General features: G+C 39.4%; 1 protein-coding gene across 1 annotated transcript in view; it reads left to right on the top strand.

Moving 5' to 3' along the window:
- Positions 1 to 6253: 6253 nt before the first annotated feature.
- ALB1 (ALBINA 1) overlaps positions 6254 to 15757 on the top strand; it is a 70551-nt gene continuing 61047 nt past the window's right edge. Inside the window, exons 1-2 of the mRNA XM_087701052.1 lie at positions 6254 to 6562; positions 7062 to 7240. Of these exons, the coding sequence (XP_087557178.1) occupies positions 6299 to 6562; positions 7062 to 7240 (443 nt within the window). The 5' untranslated portion in view covers positions 6254 to 6298. The remainder of the gene's footprint in view (positions 6563 to 7061; positions 7241 to 15757) is intronic.

Below are 15757 nucleotides of genomic sequence, written 5' to 3' on the forward strand. Positions count from 1 at the left end.
AATAATTTAACGAGATGATTTGCACGATTCTTTAAATAGACTTTCACTTTTTAAGTGTTAATCAACTCCTAACCATTGTCGCATTTGGCAATAAATATGTCGAGCTATTTTACTAATCTCGAGTGTGCATAATGTCCTTTACTCATCTCATGCAATAACCTCTTGCAACTATTTCACTCATAATTCTACGAATTATAATCTTGATTAATCTATCTGCAGATCATAGGTAGCAGTTAACCATTTGTGCATGCATTAATACACTCTCTAGATGAAACTGAGATCTCGTGTAAGTGTAAATGCAAAAGCTAACATTTTATGTACTTAATTTTAAAAAAAACCTTATTATTTTATGTGGCAATATGAAAATAATAGCCTATTTTTAAGTTGCGATGGTTTGGCATGACATCATTGGAAATTTCATATTTGCTTGTGCTTGCGTTCGCCACACCCGATGTTCCGTTTTTGGTATTGGCAATTCCGGCAACCTCAACCATTCCCGTATCTTTGCCAATACCCGTTCTTTGACCGAGTTGTAGTGGATTTCATGGTCTTTTGGCCTCATTGTTTTGGAGCCATTGTTCGCGACGAGCAGGTTCGAGAGATAGAGAAGGTGGAATGAATTCGGGATGGGAGAGTGTGAGAGCAACTTGCCGAGTTGAAGATCGAGACAGGGGGAGGTTGAGTTAATTCGTTTCCTCTCTAACCCCCTCTCTGATTCCCTCTCTTGCAACCTCTTGGGATTTTCTTCCCTCTCTCTCTCTTTCTAATTATTCTTTGGATCCTTCTACCTCCCTCTCTTTTCCTCCCTCTTGCTATATACTCTTGAGAAGGGTCTCTCCCCTCTTGCTTGAACCTCCCTCAACTACTCCCCATGCCTCTTATTTATAGCTAAATTAGAAAATAAGGGTTGTGGCTAAGAAGAAGAGCTCTTTATGAAATGGATATTGGCAAAATAAAATCAGCAATCTGAAGCTTTCAAGATGCAATCTTATTCTCAAATTGCAAATCTGATGGTTCTGTTGGCTCCGAAAGGGGGGTAAAAATCAGGTCACCTGTTTCAGAAATCTTCCAGATCACTCCTCCTCGTTCAGAGTATTGTTTGCTACCTATAAACTGCGATTGCGACGTGCGTGATTTTTCCAATCCTTCTTTTTGCATTAAATCTCCAAAACTTGTTGAAAAAGCCACTTGCTTTTTTTTTACATGATACCTTGTTCTAGAAGTTTCTATAGCTTTTTAGGATATTTACAATAAATAATATTAAAAATATTATTATTTTGTCCAAAAAACTAGTATTTTTGGACCATCCATACTTTAGACACTGACACTAATGATTAATATGGCTCATAACTCTTGTTCACGTGGTAACTTCCGTGACGGGTGGCTACAATCCTTGTCAATCCAGAAAAAATGTCAGGTTATGATCCTTAGGTTTTTTTTTTTCTCTCGAGATCTGCTCTATTTAATGATTTTAGAGTTCTTCAAGTCCATTTTGTGAGAAGTTGAGAAGATTTTAAATCAAAGTCAGGATATCTTAAAGATGGAGAATTGGTAATTGGCATGACTTTTATGGAGTGGGTTGTAAAACCCACTAAAGGGTTGGCTGCAATAAGGATTTTGCACGAGTTTGAGGGCAACTATGACCAATTGGATAATAAAAAGCAACAAGCTCTAGAATATGAAAAGATAAAGTTATTTTTGGAGTCGACTGATCTTGCTTTGCAATCGAGTCTAGAAGTGCACTTTGAAGACAAAAGTATTGAACATGGATTGAAAAGTGGATCATAGGATGTTAAAGATGTTGTCTTTATGCTTGTTAAGAAACAAAGAAGAAGAGCAAGGATGCATGTTGGGGCCTATGTCTTTAGCTTCAGGCGAATTAATTGATCGTGCAAGTAAGCAATTGGTTTTTTCATCTACTCTTGTAAACAAGGATATCCTTAACCAACTCATCCATCATATCCTCTTTTATAGGAGTGTATGAAGCAATTGCTTGTAAAAGAGGACATGTAGGTAAGCAATCAGAACATAGAAGTTATTGTGAAAGAAAGAGATGGTGGAATTCCCTGTACTTTTAAGAGGGCTGCTAAGGATACTGGTAGATCTAATTTGGATCCAGCTCCACCTCCCTTCACTTGAGCATACCATGGAGGATGTTTTAAAAGAAAAGAAGTAGGAATATGCAAAACCAAAGTGAAAATAGCCACATACATAAATTGTAGTCAAATATAGAAATTGCCATTAACTTTGAAAAGGTCCTAGAAGTGCAAATCTTAAACGACCAAGTGGAATTTACTCTTAGAGAGATTCTTAGCATTGCAATGAGAGAGTTGCATGATGAGATCATTGGTGTTATTAAGAGAAAAAGTTAAGAAAGTTGGAGATCCGACACATGCTAAGGTGTAAGAAGAAGAGCAGCCTAGATTGCACGGTATTCAAGTAGTGCTTGATGATGATGAAGGTGCTAAAACTAAATTTATTGATATTGAAAATGTAATTGTTGATGGTAGAAAAGTAGGTGTTAAGGTAAAAAATGCAATGGTTTGTAGTCATACACAAAAGGGAGTGCATCAAATGCATTAAACTTATAAGAGACTTTAGATTGATACCTAGAAGCCACTACACACGAAATCATTGGGCTCATGCAATGACTAAAACAACAATGAAAGCTGGGGATCTTGAAACACCTTACATTACTCTTATTGATCGTTGCTTTGAATCAATGTAATGGTCAAAAGTTTGTATTAGAACAACAACTTGGTGATGGATGTAGAAAATGGATGGAGGATATAGGCTCCTAACAATGCTCCTAGAGATTTATGTGCGTCTTGTTTAGATGTAAAGATGATGATTAGAGACATCTAAGATGACTAGCACTTCTTTGTGTGGGACTCCTCTTCTTATTCAATTATCCTTAAATAGCCATATATCATAGTTGCATGCTTGGAAACAAAGGTGTTCGATGATGGGTCAGCCTATGCAAGTATTATAAATCGTGATGGCAAAAGGGACTGTATAGTTTTTAATTGTTTGTGTGAACCATGTAAGGAATCGTGATACACTAAGGGATTCCTTGAATTCATGTGAGTTGGGTTTTTTGTAGGCACCATTGTAAAATGAGGCTATAATGGTGTGCAATGGTGGAAAACACTATTGCTTTGTATAGTAGGTACATGCACTTTTTCTACGAGGTTTATTGGATTTTAAGTAGGAAGTTCTATATGTTTTCAAAGGGGTGAAACCATGAATAAGGTTGCAAAACAACATGTTTTCATATGTTTCCAGGGTACAAAATGACATGAAAGAACACATTTTGTTAGAAGCTAAAGAATGGATAATTGGGATGTGTGATGTGCTATCTTATACAGATACAATGGTTGAAATTTCAACTATGCTAAAATATGAGCTAACATGGTATATGTATATTCTTTGATATACCATATGATAGCAGAGTTTATAAAGCAGGAATATCTATGTTCAAATGACTAGATTGAAGTGGAAGTGGATACAACCTATAAGACTATGTATAAAAAGGTGAAACCAGTTGCATTGCCCTTGCGTCCAAATAGTGAGAAGATGATTGAGTTGGCTTCTCATAATCCAAACTTGAGAGATCTAAAAGGGATTAGTCACATATTTACTATTCTATCAAAGAGCTAAAACTTGGATGTGATGACTTTCTTTTACCTATAAAGAAGCAATGCTTTGTGGATACGTTAGCTAGGCATAGAAGAGCTTTTGCATTTCAAGCACATGAGATTGGCTACATGGATCCTAGTATAGTTGCACTAATGGTTATTTTCATTATTCCACATGTATGATGGAACTTACAGCCAATTCTAGCGGCAATGGTTCACTTGCATAATTAATCTATTGAATGAAAAGATAAAGATGGGGATTTTGGAGCCTTATTTAGCTTCTTAGTCTAATATGTGATTTACAGTTGCCAAGAAAGATAGGACATTGAGATATTCATTCAAGATATGCGGCTAGTTAATAAGGTGACCATTAAGAACGTAGGAGCAAGTCTTGTCGTGGATGAGTTTGCAAAGGATTTTGGTAGTAGAGCTATATAGTCTTTAAGTGACTTACACTCTGGTTATGATAGTGTGGATGTGTGCTTTACCATGCGGGCAATGAATTCCTATTTCACACATGATGAACAAATAATTTCAAGATCGTATATGTCATCTTACCATACCTTTTCTAGATGATTTGTCAACAAAAGGGTGCATAGAAAAGGAAAAATAGGAAAATTGAATGAACATGGATGTGGAAAATATTTTGTTGAACATGTTGCTGTCTGTGAAAATATCCTAACCAGGCTAAATGAGGTGCATTTGACTCTTTCAAAGTAGAAGTCAGCCTTTGGGGTGAATGAGGCTTTGATTCTTGGACATATGTGTGGTCCAATGGTAGGTCATCTCTAGCAAAAGTTGATATTGTTTCAGATAGGATGGAAGAGATTTGCTCTTTAGTGTAGAGGTGGGGATATTTCTAAGACCTTGTGTGTTTTATCTTATCTAAATACCTCATTTTGTGCATTTTGCAGATGCTCTTTATCAATTATTGAGAAAATGGCAAAAATTCTAGCACATAAAAGCTATGAGGAAGTTGAAATTTTTATTAAAAACTACACTTACTTTAGAGAAAGGTGAATATTCAAGTAGAAGATCCATTATTATCACTGTTGAAACAAGTCTTATAGGCATTGGATGGGCTATTAGGTAGTATGATGATGAGGGAAATAGATATGTAGTTAGGTTTACGAGTTGTTTTACTTCTTCTTGGGATGATTAGGAGCTATATTACTCCTAATATTGCCATGTTATGGTGGACTACCTATATCAAATCTATGAATTCTAAATTTCAATATTTTGTAGGAAAGGATAAGCTAGTGTAAATATGTTGTCTAGAGCAAGGTATCAAGATGAAGATGATATGATGGTTGATGACGAAGAGACTAAAATTGTAGGAGTTGCAATTGATCATGAATGAGTCATGAATATTCTCTCTCTTTACTAGGGGCTTTCGTTGCAAAGAAATTATATGATGGGGAGTGGCTGTAGATTGGGCAGTAGTTGACTACCTTGACAAGAGGAGATGGATGGACAAATGACAAGTTTAAGAGGATTAGAATAAAGGCATATGGCTACTTTCTAAATAATAGCTTTCTTTGGAAGCATCCAAGGCATTAAAGAGGAACTCCTTTGTGAGTAGTGTATGACAAGGATACTTAGCTTTTGCAAATTATGCATAAATTTCATGAGAGTTCATGGGTTGGTCATAGAGGTGTATGAGCTACACTCAAGAATATCAAAGAGAGGTATCAATGAAAAGCCACGTATAAGAATGTCTCACAATTTTTTGAGACTTGCTGTACATGTTAGAGGTATTCCTTTGTGAGACATCGAGATGGTTTATATCTTACCTACTCTCTCTCCATGCATTACAAATGGATTGTAGATATGGTGACCATGTTTATGGGATTATGATAGACGAGGTATATTGTGCTTCTATGGGAGGATCGTGCAAATCAACTTGAAGGCCGAGCTTTGAGGACTAAAGATACTAACGCCATATATAGGTTATTACTAGAGGATGTGATATGCCATTATGGTTGTGTAGGCAAGATCACAACTCATAGAGTATAGTTGGATGACGATGAGGCTAGGGATTTCTTCTCTAAATTGGGGATAAGCTTGCACAGAGATTGTCATATAATCTTGAAGGAAATGGAAAAAGTAAAAGGGACCATTCACTGATTGTCAAGGCCTTAGCAAAGGCTTATGGAGGAAAAATAGGAATGGCCATGATTGCTTCTATATATGTTATAGGCTGATCGCACTACTCATAGTGCTATGACAGGATATATGCTTGCAAAGTTGATGTATGGGTAGAAGCTGATCATGCCATTCCTCCTTTCTCTCACCTAGTCTCTGTCATTTTTGTCACCTCCTCTAACATAGCCATGGTTTCTCTCCTCTCCCAATCTTTGCTGCTTGCTAGTGGTAGTGGGATACATTGGTTAATCTATACTTATGCATGACTAGTAAGTAAATCTTTACATCCTACACACTAACATGCACGTTGATTTACTTGCATGTGGCATGGCTCTAATAGGCTTGGTAGATTCTTGCATTCTAGTGTGGTGCAGATATAGAGCAGATATACATACGTGGATGTGAGTATGTACATATTTCATATATGTGTGTCTGTATATATAAAATTCAGAGTTTATATAAAACGGAAACAAAAATCCTATCCTCTTAACCAAACGAGAGCTCTTTCTGCTGCCATGGCAATGCAGAGCCTCGCTCACGTCGTTCCTTCGACCTCAGCGAGTCTCCCTTCCGCTCATCCTCTCCATTCTTTGTTTTTAGGGTTCTCACTCCCGAAGCCTTCTTCTCGCTGCCAGGCATCTTCCACATGTCAGCCGCGCGTGCTTTGCCAGAGGACGCAAACTGCCTCTCCTCCCGCCTCCAATGGCGTCGCCACACGCAAACTCGAGGAGCCAGCTTATGGAAGACAATTTTTCCCCCTTGCTGCCGTGATTGGCCAGGTAATCGTCACACCTGAAGGTTACTTCTTCAATGGCTGTCGATCACAGTACATATTTGCAGACTGTCCCTTTGATGGAGCATCATCACAAGATGAGCACATTTGCCTTCATGTCATCGTTTGCTTGACGGAGAATTACGCCAACATGAGCCCACTTTCCATTAATAAATCGTCACAAGATGAACACATTTTGGATCAAGTCCTCGTTTATTGCAGAATTATCACAAGATGAGCAGATCTTCTATCAAGTCAGAGACTTCTTGAAAGATGGCGCATGTCCATTAAGTAGAACTATTACAACATGAGCACATTTTGCACTACGTATCCTTTGTTTGATGGAGAGTTGTGTGATGAGCACGTTTTGCATAGGTCATCTTTGTTTGATGGGTATGAGGATATTTTTAAATTAAGTCAGAGCTGGCATTTTCTGTAGGTGATGGATCTGAGCATATTTTCTATTAAGTCAGAGCTGGCATTTTCTGTTATTATGCAACCTGCAGGATGCAATCAAAACTGCCCTTTTGTTAGGAGCTATTGACACTGGAATTGGTGGGATAGCCATATCAGGCAGGCGTGGAACAGCCAAAACTGTGATGGCCAGGGGTTTACATGCTCTGCTCCCTCCTATTGAAGTCGTCACAGGATCGATTGCCAATGCAGACCCAACACTTCCAGATGAGTGAGTGCGAGTACTTGTCATTTTGAATATTATAGTGAAGTGGAAATGACAAGTTTAATATTTAGGGACTCAAATGTTAAACACAGAATCAGCATTTGTTAGGCTGCTTACATGATCTGCTCCCTCTTATTGAAGTCATCTATTGTCAATGCAGATCCAACACATCCAGGTGAGTGAGTTTGAGTACTGCTCATTTTGATTATGATAGTAAAGGAAATGGCAAGTTTAATTTTTAGGGACTCGAATGTTAAACACAGAATTAGCATTTGTCAGGCTGGATATTACAGATGGTAATTAGTAGAGCTAGTCAGAGCTGACAGTGAGGAGGCATGGCTGAATATATGAGACATCAAAGCACGTTGTAATGCAATAACCATGATATCAGGACACTGGTAGCAGTAGTGCAAGGATGCTACAAAGTACTAGAGTGTCTAGCATCACGAGACCATTGTGCCATCAGAATGGACCTGTCCATAGCTGGAGATCATATAAAAAAGTTGTGAGCAGCCGTCATCATCCATCTGAAGAGTCCAAATCAATTGATGGACTGGGTGTTCACAGCTAGTTGATTGCAGCTTGGTGTCTTTGTAAGTGTGAATCGCGTTAGGTATTTCTGATATGGTAGTAGGCTCCTTTAGCCGATGGGAAGTGTCTAGATTTGTGTCTTTTCTCTGCAATGATTCATCAAGTTATATGGATTAGTCATGTCTAGTTCGGTTGTGGCACTTTATAGTTGTAGCTGCCATAGCATTAGTCTAAGAGTGAAGCAGAACAAGAAATTGTTTCAAGAGTGGGTTCATATGGCAGTGGCGGAAGAAAGTACTTTTCTTAGAGCTGCCTTGCTGTTGTTCACACAAGGTGGAGGCAATGGTCTTATTGGCTATGTGGTGGGCTTAAAGCTCTTTGGCTTGCCATACTCACCTTTTTCGGGCATAAGCGTTTCTCTTTAGAAGGTGGGGAGCACCTATTTCAAGTGGGTCTGGACTTTGGAGGCAATACTTTTGTTTTAGCTAATCACATGCTTCCACACAAACAACATGCCTTGCCCCTCTTTCTTCCACAGCTTCTCGTGAACCAAGCCTAAGTAGCTAAAGCTAGTCAACAATCACATGACAACATCATTATATTGATTAAAAATTTAGGAGACCATGGTGTCTTCACAATTGAGCATGCTCAAATTGAAGTTAAAGGAAAAAAAAATTTAAGTGGCTATTGATGCCAGATACAACATTACCCTTGTCAAAATAGTGCAAAACAATGGAAGCAAAAGAAAATGATGGGAGCAAATGAAGAACCACTAGTTAATCAATGAACTCATACACTAGAGTCATTGTGGAATAGGAAAAGAAACCCCATTATCAACGAGATGCGATTGTCACATGACTAGGATAGCCGTGTGAATTTGTCATGAATGTGCTCATGTATCCTTGCATCCTACATGTGCAAAGTAGCCTTACAATGAAGTGTCTTGTGTGGGGGTTGATTTTGGGCTGCATTTTGCTATTATAGCTGCCCTAGCATAAATTAAGAGGGTGAAGTAGAAGAAGAGTATGCTGAAGTAGCTGAAACTAGTCAGCTGCTAAACACTGATGATCATAGAATTTGTTTCAAATTTAGGAGATCGTGATGTCTCCATAGTTGTGATGCTTAAATTCCCGCTAAAAGTATAGGTGCTATTGATATGGTACTCCAAAGGACCCTTTGTAAAAATAATCCAAACAAGGGAAGCAAAAGAAGTAGCTCAACACAATCAATGAGTGTATACACAAGTGAGACATTGGAACGGAGAAAGGGATTCCACTAGCAATGATCGATGAGATGCAATGCACATTGTTAGTGTTGAGTGTGTTCCATACCTGTAGCCCCACCCTTTCATTGGGTTTTATTCAGCTTGGAACAAACTACCAAGTATATTGAAGTAGTACTCCTATTGGGCACCAAAGAGCCAAAGTACTATTACTCCATGAATATGAGAGGTGATGAAGGGAGAAAAATTAAGTCGTATCAATTATAAGTAAGCCAACCATGGAAACATAGTCTTCATTTTAGACTATTAAATACCTTGTGATGCCCCCACCATTTAGAACTTCTCAAGACTCCAAAACATAACCTCACTATGTAGTTTAAAAGTAACATAGGCACTGGTTAGCTTAGAGATAAGTGTGCATGTGAAAAATAGAGAACAAACTCCTATAGTCCACCCATGGTAGCCAAATGTTTCGGATCAACTTTTGAAAGACTGTTTGACAGAAATGGTTCGTGAACTTAGGATCCTTGTTACACTGACTATTTCATTGGGGAAACCAAAAAGTCGCTAAAGTTGTTTGACAAAGAGATGAGCCAAATCATGGCTTTTCATGGTCATCTTTGTAGGAATAAATTGAGCCATTTTCGTCAATCAATTTACCATAACTTAGATTCATCATGACCTTGATTATACGAGGCAATTTCAGCACAAAATCCATAGAAATGCTACTCCATTTCCTATCAGGGATTTGTAAAGGATGTAATATTCCCATCCTTTTGTGCCATTTAGCTTTGTTAAGCTGACATTTTAGGCACTCACGCACTTAAGACTCAATCCGAGTCTTAATACGCAGCCAATAAAAATAACGAGTAACCAAGGCCAAAGCTCGGTGCATGCTAGGGTATCTAGTACTAGGTGCATTATGACACTTGTACAAAACTTTCTTGTGGTTATCGTGATCATTGTGCACACACACTTTGCCTTGTTTAAAAAGTAATCCATTCTGAATGGAGTACTTTTGTGCTATCTTTCTCTCAATAGCTAGTATTCGGAAGTCCGGATTGCCTAGATCCCTTTTGAACTAGTTGCCAGATCTGATCAAAATGATCATTTTGGCAACGCCCTTTGAGAGAGAGAGAGAGAGAGAGAGAGAGAGAGAGAGAGAGAGAGAGAGAGATTAGTTGAAATTTTGGAGAACGGCAAGGTATTGACTTTAGGAATTCAACTAAGAGTATTGGCAACCATATTAGTTGTATCCTTTCCATAATGAATTTCGAAGTCAAACTCTTGTAAACAAGGTAATTGCGAAATGTTTTACCTCGAAATGTTTCATCTTTGGACAAGTCCCAAGTAAAATGAATAAATAATAGATAGGCGATGGTTTTCGATATAAACACTGAGTTACAATTGTAATATTTCTGTTGAAAATTACTACGTACACGTGTGAAGCTTAGGCAAAAGACAATGCCGGCATTGTGGTTGCGAACGATGCGGTCATTAATTGTACACTCTCCACGTACCAATTGAGACTTAGGACTATGGGTCAGTAAAAACCCGCGCTCTTCATAAGAACCTCCTCTTGGTAGGAGGCCAAAAGGATAATATTTGGAATAATGGTAAAATTTTTTTAAAAAATTATCCCCTCTTCCCCCAGCCAACGGTCGTGCTGGAGGAGAGGGAGAGAGGTGCTAATGATTAAGCTCCTCGTTGGAGCTCGCCAAAGGTAAATGCCATGCAGCCAGGCCGTGTGGAGGGAGGGAGGTATCTCTCCCTTCCATATAAATACCCTCTATGGGGTGAGAAGGGAAGGGGGGGTGATAATCGGACGCCGCCAGAAAGAGTGGTGAAGAGGCTGGGCCGTTACGCTGCAGATTGGGGAGTAAGGGGAGTGAAGGAGGAAGCCGGGACCCTGCCAGGCCAAGGAAGGGGAGGGAGAGGATTTTGAGAAGAAGAAAGGCCATAAGCACTGACCGTGTCAAGAGAGGAGACGTAGTCGTCTGCGCCGCTGAAGTTGCCGCCTGGGATCGTGAGCCGCCACCTGGGAATCGCAAGCTGCCGCCAACAGTCGTTTCCTCTCCTCCATGTGGCATCTCCACGACGAGCCCAGAAGCTTTAGAAGCTTCTTGGGAAGCTTCCAAAGCCCTTAGGAAGCCCCCCTTCTTGTGGGCTTCCTTAAAGCCTTCCAAAGTGGGGTTTATAACACACCACCCCTCCCCCCGTGTTCTTACATAAAGGGAGTCTTAACCTGGGTTCCTTTAGAACCCCTTTTCTATTGGCCTTCCCAAGCAGTCACTTATATTCCCGGAAATTGGACCTTTTCTCTTTGCCCTTCTCCATAAGCCACACTAGTCGAATTTTAAAGGCCTTTTCCTAGCCTTCCCACACAAGTCCTCAAATCCCATTCTCGTGGATTTTCCCCTCCCCTAGCCGGTTTTTAGCCCTTTCATAGCATTTTCACAAGGCTATTTAACCCCGGGTTCCTTTTAAATCCTTCCACACAAATATCCAATTTAGCAATTCCCATGGATTTCCCTCTCATAAGTTATCTTAAAAGCCCTTTTTAGGGACTTTTATAAACCCTTTTCAAAGGGGTCTTTATAGCCCGGAATTTAAGCAACTTTTTCCCCTTTGCATACTACAAAGCTATTTCTTTCCCTTTCCGTGTAGACAAATTGCATCCCCGGAGCTTCTATGAAAGGAAGGGAAAATTCATAAGTTCCATTTCTAAAGCTCGGTTCCAAAAGACGGTGAAATTGGTCAAGAAAGCCGAATCTCAAAAGGGAGTTTTCGCGTGCCAAGGAGACAAGCCAAGATCCTAGCTTTGCGACCAAGTCGAGAAGATCGAATACGCGATGGCTCCTAAGAAGGCACAAGGCGCAAACGCAGGAGGATCATCTCCTAACATCCATGTGGACATTTCACCACAAGTCCAGGTTTTTCTTTCTAATTTTGATTAACGTCGTAATATTTTGACTGTGCATGGATCGTTTATGAAATTAGGATGGACTTTTTCGATTGAAATACTTTGGCTAAATAGCTTACGATCAAAGAATCGGTCATTTGTATTAAACGAATGAAAAAAGAGCATAAGATCTCTATGCATTCCTAGCAAGTGATTTTTATGCATTACAAAGTAACCGATCAACTAAAGATCATCTTTATAAAGTCGAAATTATTATTGTACACTTCGATTAGGCATGGAAAGAATAAATCGTATGTCGCATTATTAGGCATCTTTCCTTCGAAATGATTCATTAAAAGAAGGTTGCTAATAATCCGTAGGAATTTGCAAGGCATGGAAATGGTTCTTGAGCTGCATGAAGTAGATTAAACTCTAGTCAATTGGATTAAATCTCAATCAACTACGTAAATAGTTACGAAAGGTTGTGTAATGCTCATTCAGCATACGAATATCTCATTTAGAAAAGAAGTTAGAAAAAGGTTGCATGGTTCATAAAACCCTAACGCTTAGTAGCGTGAATCTTGAATGCATGTTCTAGAAGAATCAATAGAAGCTATGCCGTAACTTAGCATATGCTTTAATTTTAACCAGAAAAGTAGGGTTTGTAAATCTACTCAAACGTAGGCAATGAATCATGTGGTTACAAAAATGGTATCGTAAATATCTTCAAGAGTAGACAAGTAAATTGGTTTAACCTAAACACCTAAACCGCGAGGGACTCGTTCAAGAATGGTTAAAGCGATGCAACATATTTCAAGTGTTAACTGGGATTTAGCACGCTGAGGACATGACCTAATCGCTCTTATTGCCAAGGTTGAAACTCTTATACCTAAAGACTTGCCCACATTCACGAAATGTAGGGACAATAGAACGTACTTGTGAGAGACAATCTAGGGTTTTTACCCTAAGGATCGCTCGCTAAAAGGATGAAACTCGATTTGAATTTGGAACCCTAGGACCGACAATGTCGGCCTAATGTAATCAGGAATGGATTGTTATGAAGACACCCTAACCCTGTTTCCTATCTAAATCATGATACCGTGATTAGAAGACGCCGTTGATGGGTAAAATAGTCCCATGGATTAGATGCGACACTCGTGCAACAAGTTGCAGAGTCTCATGATCTTGTGATTTGATCACAAGGGAATGGCCAATTCCTTGGAATGAGATTGGCAGATTATTACACAAGTTTATCTTGCAAGAGGATGAATAATCGTCCTGATATAGTACCTTTCTTGGGGTAAAGTAACCAAGATATGGGGATTAGATATTTGCTTGGAAGCAAAAGACCAATCAGTAGATTGGAATAATATATTTACTGCTAATAGAACTTAAGGTATTGGTTAAGTTGGGTTAATAGGGTACAGCCCTAACCCAAGGATATAAGGGTTAACAAACAAACCCTTGGGAATCTTGCCAAGTTGCAATTGATCCCGGATCGAGTGCTGGATGCATTCGGAGAAAAGGATTCACTCCTTAGCAGTTGGCCAAATAACGACCAATGGAAATGATTGTGCTTGTAACAGTTTTAAGAGCACTGTTTTGCTTTGTTTGCTCAAAGAATTAAAGGATGAAAAGATATCTAATGCTTCAGGTTGAAGGCCTGAAGGGAGAGGTAGCTTCAGTTACCTCCGACTGCCTGCTTGACCCTAACCAAGGGGGTTGTTAACCGCGCCGGGAAGGTGGACCGAACCCGCCGCGAGAGGTCTCTTCGTTGAGCGCTACTTGGAGCAGGATGACGCTTGGGTGCTAGGGGGGGCTCTGGCCGTAAATCCCTTGCCTTCCGGGCCCTGCACAAGAGGCCAATGTGACTCGGGATTGGATCTCGAGACCCGCATACTAGTCTGCGAGCGGAATCTTGGATTAGTGATCCCTGTGGATTGCTGGATAGCCTTCGGGCGGATTATGGATAAGCCTACGGGCTGGACTTTATAAATGTATTTCAAAGATAAATATGATAAGCTGTTGAAAAGGAACTTGTTTGACATTGCTTTTTTATGTCAAGTGCTATGATTACGTGAAGGAACCAGTGCCTAACGGGCTAATTAAGAAAGCTGATTGATGCATGTCCAACTAAATGTGGTAGGTAATTAAATAACTAAAACAACTTGAGGAAAGTGCGGTGGATGAGGCCATGGGTCCGTCCGACGGATGGGTGGTCCTGGTTGGCCGAGAACTTTTCTCAATCATGATGGACAGCAAGAAGATCATTCAAAAGACACGAACAGCAAGGGCGTTGACCTAGAGTCTAAGTTATAATAATCCCGATTTACGCTGTTTTAGGGGAACGGAACGGGACTATGCCTTATGGCAGAGAGATTGAGCCTTGCATCCCTCTCGTTTCCCATTCTCCTTGAACCAAGTGCAGCGAAAATCCGCTTCGGCCCTGGCGTTTCTACGTAAAGTAGTTCACTCGGGTTCGACGCTAGTTGCCGTTTAGGAAATGACTATTAGGGAAAAACCCTGATTCAGGTCGGTCCTAAGTGGGAATGGCCAGAATACTTCCGCTACGTGGCAGACGCAGAAAGTCCTAGATCGCAAACCCCGTGACATTCCATGGGAGTGCCGGGCGGAGCTTTCTAGACCTCCTTTCTGACGGATTGCTAAGACGTGTCTTGAAGGGAACAAGTGGACACGTTACAACAACTTACTCATTTATACCATGCAAATTCTTTTATATTAACAAATGATGTGTATTCTATATATAGTGTTCAAAATCTCAAAAAGTAAGAAAAAATTATATTTTTATCAATTTAAAAATCATATTTCAGCTAGTTGTTTCACTCAAGGCGTTTCACATTTCAATGAAACGTTTTAGGTGTTTTAGATATTTCATGTTTTAGTGCTAGGGAAAGTGTTTCATGGTTACCATGCTTGCAAAAGCTCCGCTCATGCTGTCTTACGACCCTGGAGATCAGATTGATCGCATACATATTTCAATGAGTGGTGGTTAGTCCAAATAATCAATTGGGCGACATACAAATAATGACGTCACACCTTAATTGCACAGATGACCACTAATAATTTCTTCTCTTGGGTGGTGTAATGCGTTTGTGCATTGGCGAGTGTATGGCTGTCAAAGGCAGTAGGTTTGCCATCTTGATAAAGGACAACACCTAAAGCATAATTGCTCCCATTTGTATGAACCTCAAAAGGTTTATTCAAATCGATAATTTGCAATATTGGCGCAGCGATAACAAGCCATTTTCAATCTTTGAAAACATTGATTAAGCTCACTAGTCCAAACAATAGGCGGACTAAGGTGCTTCTTTTTACCTCGAATATCCTTAAGCAAGTGCGTTACGGGTTCAACAATATAAGCATAGTTCTTAATGAATTTTCGAAAGAACCCCATAAAACCTAAAAAAAGATTTTACATGCCTAATGGTTGAAGGAATAAACCAATCAAGCGCTACTTCTACCTTTTTGGGATCAATTTGAATGCCATCAATTGAGATGATATGACTAAGATATAATAGCTCCATGCAAAAAAAATTGTGCTTGGATAGCTTAGTAAACAATTGTTTTTATCTTAAGAGATGAAAGACAATACGTGAGTGTTTGGCATGCTCCTCCAACAACTTACTATAAATAAGGATGTTATCGAGGAAAATGACTATCCACTTTTCTAAATACGGATGAAATGGATCGTTCATCATTTGTTGGAAAGTTGTGGGAGCATTTGTCAATCCAAAAGTTAAGACAAAAAATTGAGTGTCCATATCGTGTTTGAAAAACAGTTTTTGGGACATCCTTTTACGTTATTCATATCTGATGGTATTTGGACCTTAGATTGATTTTGGTGAAA

Source organism: Lygodium microphyllum, chromosome 2, assembly GCF_053477565.2.
Source record: "Lygodium microphyllum isolate KBCC chromosome 2, Lygodium_microphyllum_v1.1.10, whole genome shotgun sequence".
NCBI classification, from domain to species: domain Eukaryota; kingdom Viridiplantae; phylum Streptophyta; class Polypodiopsida; order Schizaeales; family Lygodiaceae; genus Lygodium; species Lygodium microphyllum.